General features: G+C 34.5%; 1 protein-coding gene across 2 annotated transcripts in view; it reads right to left on the bottom strand.

Moving 5' to 3' along the window:
* The window catches only part of LOC139123082 (EF-hand calcium-binding domain-containing protein 6-like), a 28,637-nt gene that overhangs the window by 9,361 nt on the left and 7,345 nt on the right, over positions 1-11,931 (bottom strand). Inside the window, exons 3-15 of one of the 2 annotated variants that reach the window (XM_070689068.1) lie at positions 9,119-9,231; positions 8,330-8,556; positions 7,286-7,608; positions 6,867-6,914; positions 6,020-6,147; positions 5,183-5,331; positions 4,591-4,701; positions 3,807-3,927; positions 3,129-3,299; positions 2,347-2,582; positions 1,678-1,845; positions 1,147-1,318; positions 203-451 (exon numbers count right to left, since the gene is read on the bottom strand). In XM_070689068.1, the coding sequence (XP_070545169.1) occupies positions 203-451; positions 1,147-1,318; positions 1,678-1,845; positions 2,347-2,582; positions 3,129-3,299; positions 3,807-3,927; positions 4,591-4,701; positions 5,183-5,331; positions 6,020-6,147; positions 6,867-6,914; positions 7,286-7,608; positions 8,330-8,556; positions 9,119-9,231 (2,216 nt within the window). The remainder of the gene's footprint in view (positions 1-202; positions 452-1,146; positions 1,319-1,677; positions 1,846-2,346; positions 2,583-3,128; positions 3,300-3,806; positions 3,928-4,590; positions 4,702-5,182; positions 5,332-6,019; positions 6,148-6,866; positions 6,915-7,285; positions 7,609-8,329; positions 8,557-9,118; positions 9,232-11,931) is intronic. The other variant, XM_070689077.1, reaches the window with a different exon arrangement.

Raw genomic sequence — 11,931 nt, 5'->3', positions numbered from 1 at the left:
GAAAATTTCTTGCAGTGTGTGATTTACCAGACAAACCTAACATTTCTGCTCAAAGTTTTTAAACAATACTAGAATATACAAATAGATACAAATAGAGTTTCACGAATGCTTTGGTTACATACAAAAAAGTAGTTATGATGGTTACAAAATTCATTTCTATGACAATGGAGCTGCTACGTATGAGTGTAAGAATAATACTTACAGAAAAGCCTTCCCTCATTTTATCTCTAAGCTGAGCTTCAGCTTCTAAGGCACTCATTGTTTGCATCTCAAGTTTGTTGTATCGATGGTTTGGAACCCTGGAGATTTCTTCTCCCGGTCCACCTGCTCTAGGATCTTCAAAACTAGCAACAAAGTCTGAGTAGGCTAGTTTACCCTTGTTGAATGCTAGTTTACTGACAAGTTCAGCAAACTGTTCCTCTGTCATGTACATTCCAAATCTCTCAAGTACCTGCAGCAGAAGACAAAACATTTCATCAATAATCTGTTTTTATCTATCACTATAACTTCATCAGAGATACTGGTGCATGTGAGCATGAAAGAGGACTAAAATTTCATCATGGGAGGGTAATCTCAAATCATTTTTCAATCTCATATTCAAGTCAAATCATTGCTCAGTCTAATAGTGACATGGGTAATGTAAAATTTATAAATCATTTCCATTATTTAGGGGTGATCGAATAATGACACTAATACGATTCCAATAATCCTTCCTCTTTTTTGACACACATTGTCAAGATTATTTTCTGTAACAGATATCTCTGCCAGATTTCAACATGCAGCACATGGTACTAAGATACTTCTCTTCATTCTGTGTAACTTTCAACAAATCAAAGTGTGTTTTTGCATCCAAATCTTTGGAGGAACTTCTGTACTGATGACAGCAATTCACAAGAATTGGTTTGCAATCAAAAAAATGTTTTGAATTAAGATGAAGCACTTGAGGAAATAATACTTCAAATGAATGATTAGTATGGTTGAGTGTTACTTATCAGTTTGATGTGGAACAAAAATGGAATGTTACATCGGAATTTACCCTTTAACTACCATGGTTTGGTCCAAATCCATATTATTAGCCACAGTGTGTGTGGACCTGTTTACAAGGAACTGGGGGTGAACAGGTTAAGAATGAAACACTTTACTTACCTTTCTAAATTCTCTCTTTGAAACAGTTCCTTTTCCTTCAGTACAATACTGTAAGAAACTATCTCTGATGGCTGAATGATGCTGTGCCATCCGATCTTTGAGTCTCATGATGACTTCCTCTGCCGTCATCTGATTGGTTCTGTCAAGGGCATTCACTTGAACCTGTACTAATCTGCCAATCAAAACATGTGTTACATAAATGCATTAGTATCAGATCAGAACTTCTGGTCTGTGGATTGGGGTGTAGTCAGTCAGCAATTCTTTAAACATTTACTTTGCTTAGTACTCCACTCCACTAAACACTCCACTGATTTGAGAGTGTTAATCTCTTTAATTCAAAAGAAAATTTCACATATCACACTATATTGATGTAGAGCTGATTGAAGACAATATTCCAAACATCTACTTGACTGACTCAAAGATATCAACAATGTTAGATATTAGAGGGCCAACTGGTCACATGCACATCCACTGCTATATCCATATCTGTAAAGATATCTCCCCTTTCCCTCAACCCCTTCCCCTCCTCACCTATTATCGATATCAGCTTGTCTTGCAGCCTCAGTGAATTCACTACCAAGGTAGATGTGGGTACTGGTACCGTACAAGTCTCCAGGAGAAACATCAACACCAAGTCTCTCTAAGAATTCAGCAAATATAACTAGTCCATCATCTGATACACTGCACTGGCTGCACATCCTGTGGAAAGATAAAATTTAAAAAAGTTTAACATATGTGACAGAAAATGTCTTCAGTACTTTTTGTAACCCTTTCACTATTATAGAGTTAGCACACATCCATCATTATCAATTGTAATTGTTACTGCCACAAATTCAGCAACATATTCGTCATTATCATTACTGCATTAATTTTGTTGTTATGTATTTCATACAGAAACACAGTGTGAAAAACCACATGGATTAAATAATGGGCAGAACTTGAATGGCTATGATTTTCCGGATGTTTGCAGAAAAACTGACAAAGGTTAAACAGAAGGACCATTATTCCACAAAAATAATTTTGAGACTTAATTGATACTTCCAGGTGAAGAGGCGACACATGGATAAAATTGGTGTGAATTTCAAGTTTGGTGCAGCATAAATTGCCCTGCTTGGAACAACATCACCATGATCATCATCTTTATTTGCCCACACAGTGACCACCAATCAGCAAAACAGAGTTGAAAAAATTCTGACTTACTTTTTAAAGTGGTCTTCTGATACCGGCAGTACATGCTTGTCAAGAATCCTTTTCAGGTGAACTTTTGATATTTTTCCAGTCTTTTCCGGGTCAACAGCGACAAAAGCAGCGCTGACTGATTTCCAGTACTCTGTGATCTTTTCCCTAAGGATATCTTCCACAGTATTCCATGCCATGACGGCAGGTTTAGGTTGATCATTGTAACGATGTTCTGATATCAACCACTTGTGTCCCTCCTTTGGGAAAAAATTAAATGAATTACAACATTTAAATTAAAATAGAAAATTTGAAATAAATGTGAATATACTTTTTTCAATTTTGAATTGAAACACATTGAAGTCTCAATGTCAAATTAAACTTTCATGAAATACAAGAAATGTTTTCATTTTCCTGTGACTGAAATGAAGGAATCAGTATACAGGACCAAAAAAAATAGATTTTATCTGTTTGTTTGTTTGTCGGTTTGTTTAGCTTGGTTTTTGTCTTAAAAGGTGCATTCTGTCTTTTCAGAAAGTATTGGAACAAAGTAAGACGCAAAGAGTGTGGAAAGTGTATGAAGCACTGCATGCTGGGAAACTTTTCTAAAAGTTGACTGTAGAGGGCTCCTCACACATGGTCTGCTCATTCTGGTGAAGAATAACAAGTTCTTCACTAACCGTGCTTAATTGCTTAAATATTGCTTTCATTTCACAACGAGCAGAGAGGTTGAGTATGAAGACGTTGCATGAGAACCTGGTTTGAGTTAAAAATATCTTGGCATGTATCATTAACTGTATACTCACATCAGTTTCTCTGACTTCAAACAAATCCAAAAATTGGTGATAATCGATGAAATTATCATGATATGGATTAAGAACAAGCAGCAGCTCCTTGAACTGGGAGTCAGTCAGACGAATTGTGAATGTTTCAAGAATTTGACGAAGTTCACTCTTTGTAATTTTGCCATCTCGGTTCTGAAAGACAAGAGAAAGATCATGAAAGGAATGCTTTTAGTTTCTTTGAAAATATCAATAAATGACATGGTGGAGTTGATTTCTTCCTATTGTGCATGTTGCGCTTGTGAGTAAAATTTGCACAGATACTGTAACAGATCAAATGGAAATATCAAACTAAAAATTTACAGTGTATTCACTAGAACACTAGGTTTGACAAGGTGGAAGGGTCTCTGGAAAACTGGCTAATTTTTTTATCAACAGTAAACTTCTGTCCTTGCCCATTGTGGATCTTCATTGTAACATATCCTTCTATGATACAAATTCATAATAACCTTTACTTTCTGACCAAGTCATCTGTTCACTCAAGTTTTGCTAATGTATGTGTGAGTCTTATTTTTCAACTACAACCAATGTCACATTTATCGTTGAACATTTACTGCTACTATCTGTCAATTAAATACAGAATGACTCCTGATTGGTTGAAGGGCAGCTCAGTCCATTTCGTTGCTAGGGGTGTGTACTTACATCATCAAATGAGAGGAAAGCTTGCTTCAATGATGGATACATGTTGACAACATATTTATGTAACAATTTCAGGATATCTTTCGCCTTGATTTCCTTGTCTGTCTCTCTGATTGGATTGACTCTGTTTACAGATAAACAATAATTTGTGTTAGTGGAAGCACACATTAAGGTGTAATATGCACCTCGAAAGTGAAAGACTTAAACTTTTGCTCTAACTTTCCTCAAGGAATCTTTCAATCATTCTCTTTCAAAATCACGAATAAAAATAGGGGGTCAGCACTGTGCAAATTTTGGTACTAGAGAAAAAAATTACCCAAGATTTACCGATATTAGAAATTCAAAATGGCCGCCATCCCTGTGTTAACTCTATGGCGAAAATAAAAATTTTCGAATTTCAAAAAACTAAGCCCGTTAGCCGATGAAAAGTTTTATTTCACCAAGAGCTTTAAAATGAACCCCCACATGGTATATCAGAAGAGAACTAAAAGTTTGAGAGTCGGAATGTCTGTCCCCGAGGTGCGTTCTACCTTAAGATGTTTCAATAATGATGGTCAATAAATATCTCATATTGCAAGGAATATTTCAATGCAATATTTTAATATTTTTTGAGCTATAATTATCACAAACTTGCTGTATGACAAATTTATACAACAATAAACAAAATCGACATTTCAAGGTCAGTATGTTACACTGATTATTTCAGAGAAGAAAAACAAAGGTAAATATTGTAATAACTATTTGTTTGTTTTTTCATAGTCTGCAGAAGAATATTTTTGTAACTTACTTGTGATTCCATTTGATTGGAATGGTTTGACCATTGCCCTGAATTCTAGGATCTTGGAATTTTTCCAAGAAATGTTCCCAGGGTATCTTGTGAGATGCTTTGAAACCAAACCTTTATGAAAGCAAGAAAATATTGCAATAAATTACAAGGAAGACACACAACTGTATGCACGTATGTTCAGTAATTGGTTAATTTGACAGATGTTGAGCAATTTCTCTGAAAATTGACAGAGAAGTAAAGAATACTGTTGTACAAAAATTGAACTTTACAAAAATATCTTGCACTGGCCATCTTCTTTCCATAGCTACATTTTGTTACATTTGTTACATTGCTACATTATGTTACATTGTTTAATTTTGTTACATAGTTTATATTTTGTTACAATGTGACATTTTGTGTTCACTCTAAAAATATAGCAGAGATCAATACATATTATTTAACTCTTTAATTAAAGCAAATAAATGTCATCCAATGTCCATGCTGCTGATTCATTTAATTAAATCTAAACTAAGTACATTAATTTTTCAGGGAATTGACAAAAAAAATTGAAAAACCATATCTTAGTCAGAAATTGAATTTCACCGTTACTTACCTATCCATGAGTTGGGAAAACAACTGATCAGACATTGGAAGTGTGAAATTGATCAGAATTGTTTTCAGTTCATCCAGAGTAACAAAGCCATCTCTCTTGTAATCAAACGCCATGAATGCTTTCTTTAAATTCACATAGTTTTCTTTGAGCTGAAGAAAAACAAGGAAATAGAGAGGTTGATGTTCAGATGTTATTATATCAGTGATGAAATGTTAAGGATCTATAAAACTAAAACAGACTACTACTTGACAATCTGACATAATCTTCAACGTTGTCATAACAGAAATATTTTGAGAGATCGTAGGTTGCTGACGTTATGTCGTCTTGATATTGGTTATAACTTACATTGCATAATGTTATGTATAAGTCCTTAAATGTGACCCTTATCACACAGAAGTTTATTTTTCTTTGAATTTCATTGATGTTCAAACTAAGGTAAGATATTTTAATAAGTTTTTTCTTACCAAGTATTTTTTGTTATTTACCCTATCATGATAAAATTCACATTCTAGTACAGAAACACCTTTTCTTCTCCTTCACAATAGGCCATGTTGAACTGCTGCATATCAACATTTACTGTCACAATATATGGCGTACAACTTGCAATGTCATGTAAGCAAGTGAATTCTAGATTAGACTAAAATTTCAGCAGTCAGTAACTGTAATACAGCTACACACACTGTATTGATTGGATGAATACCAGGTATTTCAATGTACATGTACTATAGGAACAGATTAAAACTAAATTTTACAAAAAACTAAAAGCAAAGGACATTTCATCAACAAGTTATTTCTAGTGAAGTTTTCACATCAACCAAGGACAACCAACCAACTCACCCTTTGTCTCAATTCTTTTTCAATTTGTAGAAAGTTCATTCCCTTGACAACATCATCAGTTCTGTGAACCACTGCATTCTTTTCAACTTGTTTGTTACGGTCCTCTTGAACTTGTGCCCAGTTCATGGCTGTTCATACATGCATGGAAAATAAAACATCATTAGAGGAAATAGACACACACCAAAGTACACAGAACTAGAATGGACATGTATTATAATGAACTTGATGATGAGTTGTAAGTTTTATTAAGTTAGTAACGATAATGATTTCTGTGGGTTTAATCTTTTAGAAATTCTAACTGACTACTAACATGATGGATATCAATTAGTTCAAGATTACAAAAATGATAAAATTAATTGTTCATCTTGTATTTCAAACGTTTTTTCATAATAAAAAATCTAGAAAAAAAGTTTGCTCAAATGTGTCAAAGACACCAATATTAATTCATGAAAATACATATACACAGAAACTACTATATCTCTGATGAAACTATGGTGAACAGAACTGAAACCAGGGGGTGCAACAGTTGTGTAATAGAAGAATAAATATTTGTTATATCTACCACTATCACATAATTATCAGCATTTTAGAAATACATGTACATGTATAGCTACTACACACTAATCAGATACTGGCAGGTTTTGAAAGTATCCAGGGGGTGCCACAGTGAGACATTAAGCTGATAGTTTTTCTAAGGAAGATGAAATAGCTAAGGACATGTAGGAACAATGAGCTGTGCACTGAATTAGAATTGTACATTTGACAATACATGGAATTATTGAAGCATAATGGACAAGGCAGAAAGTTAGCAAAGATTTCATAGATTTAGTAATCAATTCAAATTAACCTTCAGTAGTTGCCACGCATAGCAGTGGAGCGCCCTCACCATGCAAGTCTGCATAAAGGTTTGGGTAAAACAAACAGAAAACAACATAATTAAATGCTGTGTCAACTAGCATGCTAGCACTGGTATGATTATTTTACAGTTAGTGCAGCAAAAATTATAAAATTTGCAAAAGAAGTGGCGTAGGTACGTAGCATACCAACATAAAAAGCTCTTGACCACTTAAGCAGCAACTCACAGCATTATGAGAATAGTAACTCATGCAGTGAATAAGGGTTGATACCTTAATAATGCAACAAAAATGATCCTAAATACTTTGGGAAAATTGACAGGAAGGGGTCCAAGCTGTTTCCAAGAGGGTTAATGTAGCATGAAATAGCTTTACACAGCAACAGCAACATTAAATAATTTCAAATTCTTACCTAACTTTGTTGACTCAGGCTGAACTTTATCATGTTTTTCCACATAAATACCCAGCCGTCTTAAAAACTCATTGTAGTTCACGACGCCGGTGTGATTGAAATCATACCGTGCCCAAAATCTATCAAACTGGTTGTCCGTCATCCGGAAGCAGTAATTTTCCAGGACTTTCCTCATTTCATGCCTCTGGATACGGCCATCCCTGTTGTAGTCAAACAGTCGGAAGGCTTTGATGACGTTTTTGAAGTTGGCGCTGATCCGTTCTTTGAGGAGTCTCTCCATGTGATCAATTCCCATTTCTTGTGGAGATCTGGTATACTGATACCTGGAAACACAGTGTATTATGTTATCCGTATTGTAGGAGCTCCCTAAACATTACATGTACCGGTATTATAACATTTCTTTTTAATCATTCCCGCATTTCTCGCTGCTTTTTGTGACAGTGAAAATTGCTCTTAATAATATCACACTTGTGTAATTGGTTTGTAAAGTTGTTGTAAATTGACTCCAGGACCAGTGCTTGCAGTTAAGTTGCCGCAAACAACAGACAGATGATACAGTTGTCGCTGTAGTTGTTTAGATATACCGGTAGCAATAAAACCAGTAAGCCGTTAGGAACTAATTACTATGTGTGTGTGTGTGTGTCTGTGTGAGGTTTTCTGGAGGATAACAAAACTAAATAGTTCAAAATATTCAACTGTTGGTGAAATAATTATGTCTCTTTTTAACTTCAACTTTTTGGGCAAAAACTTTATGAAATATTCCAAGGCAAAGACAAGAGTACACTGACAAGTAGCTGTAAGTTGCCTTACTTGTGATCTAGCTCACAAATTTGACTTCTATAAATTTTCACATTCAACAGGTGGTTGCAACCAATCTAAAACCCTGACATGTTTAAAGTCATCAATCATGCACACTTCATTTGCAATGCCGTACTTATAAATTAACCTCAGCAAAACAAAGTAAACATTTCTAATCAAGAATGGATACTTTCAATGAAATGACGCCATTATAATGCATGTAGTCATAATAGATGAATTGCATACCTGTGCCCGGAGCTTGTCCATTTACTTTCCTTCATGGCGGCACCACCCTGTCCGTATCTATCCAGGAACTGACAGTAATTGACAGTTCCATTGGGGTTTGTTGATACCTTGGCCATCACAGCATCAAACTGATCAGCTGTGAATGGAAGCATGAATGTTTCCAAGACACGGCGGAGTTCACCTTTCGTGATGGACAGACTCTGATCGATGTCATAGTTTTGAAATGCCTGGAAAATTGAAGAAGAATTTAACAAATTATCAGTGAGCTTTTGGGCTTTACACCGGACAATGCAACATAAACCTGTTTTCCCGTTCCCTGTCACCATGGTAACAATGGATTTGAACTAAACCATGTTGAGGGAAAAGGTTGATGCCACAGTACCGGTACATCAATGCATGTCCTTCAGTGACCATAGCCATTTTTGTATTGATTTCAAATTTTAATATTTGTGGTTTTGGGTGATCATAAACCAGTTTAGTAAAATCATAACGAGAAAACATCACTTTCAGCAAATAAATCTTGACAAATATCTTATAAACAAGGCCAAAGCTTCAGGTGTGTTCATGATCCTGAGTATTATTTGAAGTACCGTATACAGTAGGTAGGAGTAATAAGATATTTTGAATTCCATTCACTCTTTCACCCCTAAATCTATATGTGGATCAGTCCATTGAATTGACGGACAATGGGAATGCACCAAGTTTGGTCGTGAAAGGGGTAAATACTGTTAAGGTACGTAATACCAATTATGTACAGCAAGGAGTTAATGTTTGCAAAAACTATCTTACCTGCTTTAGATCATAATAGTTCTGTTGTATCTTGTCTCGTAGAATATTTTCAATTTCAATAATACTAAGGTTTGGATTGGCTGCATAGTTGCTAAGCGATGATGGCAAGGAAGCTGAAAACAATAACAAAAAGCAATGGTTATAGGAACAAAGTTAACAAATTTCATGGAAACTGGAACCAGCAGATTCATACATGTGAGTCCATAAGTTTTTCACCTTATGGGCAATTTTCATGATTTTTGTCTGTAATCTCTTAGTACAAAATTTGTATCCTTGACTTAATTCTTTTACACTAAAAATAGTGTCTGTCAAATACTTAGTGATGTTTCAATGGATGTTTCTATGGATACGACCTCAAATACTGAGGTCATGTGAAACTCCATTGGCTGTAACCCTCAGTATAAAGAAACTACATGTTCATAGATCTGTGAATTCAGGCTCAAAATAATTTACAACAGAAACCTTACACCTGTAGTTACTACACACAAAGCTATCTACATTGACAACTGAAAACAATAAGTCTGGGTAACCATGTTGTTCACAGGGTTAACCTGTTGTTCTCTACGGTAAAGCTGGACCTGTACAGAGGGAAATGAGGTGAAACTGAAGAGTTATAATTCACTGATGACAACCTGCCTGCGATGACATCACTTTAAAATGTGGCAATGTTGTTTCACACTGTGTGAAAATTGATTCCTACATGCACTTCCATCTGATCAAAGCTAGGATCTGCTAGTGTTATTAAAGATGAACATTAGAACAACTGAGCTAATAATTCCCAGACTCCAGTTGTTGCTCTGCATCAATGCCAGTGAATAGGAAGTTAATCTGAGATCAACATCCGGTTGGCACTGGAAATATACTCTAGCTGACTTTTTCAAATTTAAAAGTCTTGGAACACCTGTTACATGAAACTTACATCAAGTATTCTGACTGCATACTGCAAAATGCTAATATGTAATATTAAAAGACCAAGAGTTGTGTCAGCATTTTAACCTTTCACCTCTATATCATCGGAGACGATTTTTAGATACAATATTTTTATATAAATGTGTAAATAATATGTATGACTGTCCCCTTATTGTTTCTCGTATTACTTTTAATGTCCCCCAGAAAACTACTAGAACTCGCACAGTCTTTAGACTTCCAGTTAGCAAACTCAATGTTTTTAAGTACTCCGCTCTACAAAGATGTATGAGCACTTTAAATGAACTGCGCACTTCAAACCCCGCTATTGACATTTTTTCATTTTACGGAAGTTTTAGACGCTTGGTAAAACTGTCATGTTTAAATTTGTAGACTTTTTTGTTTGTTTTTCATTTCGCTTACTTTTATAATGTTCTGTACTGGGGGTTGTATATTTGTATTTTTAAATTTCTGCATTTTTAAACTTTATGTTTTTTGGAGCCTGTAAATGGGACTTGTTCCCGTTGGTCTTCCTTGAAATAAATAAATAAATAAATAAATAAATAAATAAATAAATAAGAATTCATCATGGTTGATGAGCTTTGTATTCATACTGCATATTCACAGCTGAGAATATAATTTGTAAAACTAGTTTTATGAATCAGCTGATAACAACGTGAAAAAAATTATATCATAGCCTTGTGCTTTTTTCTGACATTATTAAAACTCTTTAATACACTAAAAAGGTTGTTTTCCTAGTTTAAATTGAAACCTTTAAATTTTCTTTGTGCAACATGCATAATTTCCAGACTGCAAAATATGTTTAATTTAATGTAATAAGTGTATTGGTGTAGAGAAATATTGACAGAATAATTACGTTGATAAATGTCTTGACTGCTCAGACTCAAATGAACAAATTAATCAATCTGTACTCTGACCTGAGTAAACACAATACATATCGATTAATGGAAAACTTTCATTATTAGTTTTCTTCCATTTTGAAATTACACCAGACTTAATTTACTCATTACATTTAAAGTATTTGACTGACAAATGATCTGAGTTAAAGCTTGCCAAGAAATTCAGTCTGATTTCAGAAACAGACCTTCTTGTGCATCCAAGGCACTGCGTACTTCAAACATTTATTTTGTTTCAATCTCTTGGTGCCAGTAAATTGAAAATTACAGAGTGAGTGTCACCATGATTTTTCCAAAACTTACATAAAACCAATATGACTTCACAATTAGCTGCTACGTTAATGTCAAATGTTGGCTGGAGAAGTGAAACTGAATTTCATTCTAACAAAATTGAATATTATTAGTTTGTGAAAAACTAATAATCAGGGAGACCACAGGGAAAAACCAAATTTATTTTAACGACATGACTGAGCTATTGTATTGAACACACCATAAAACTTTGGTCTCTTTTGTTTTAACCTGTTTGGTTTAATCTGCTCATAAAATGCAAGCGAACACTGCATGCCTGTTTTTGAGAGTGTAAATAAGATTTTCAAAAAGGTCTGCATTTATTCTTCGGTTGGTGTCCCTATGGAGCAAAATTCTCCTGGTAACAGTGAACAAGCACAGCAAATATTCAATGTGCATGTATGTGCATAAATAGGTGTAAATATACAGGGGTCAGAGGTCAAAGGTCATACTTTAACCCCTTGGGAATTCACACTTTAATATGGTACAAATGCAAACATCACTTTACATCTGAAAAATTTTCTGGCCAAAAAAATGTTCCCAAATAAACCAAAGAATATATAGCAAATTATTTGCAATGTTTAATCTCAACAGCTTGGAAAAAGAGGGCAAAATTTTACATAAAACTTTATTTTTGTTTTCCAGTTGAAGTAAGTGTCTGAGGTAATCAAACTAAGTAGAATTTGCTTGAATTAACCAAGA

The sequence above is a fragment of the Ptychodera flava genome, chromosome 2 (genome assembly GCF_041260155.1).
Source record: "Ptychodera flava strain L36383 chromosome 2, AS_Pfla_20210202, whole genome shotgun sequence".
Classification (NCBI taxonomy): Eukaryota; Metazoa; Hemichordata; class Enteropneusta; family Ptychoderidae; genus Ptychodera; species Ptychodera flava.
The sequence above is the reverse complement of the archived record's forward strand: the minus strand, read 5'-3'. Positions and strand labels throughout refer to the sequence as shown.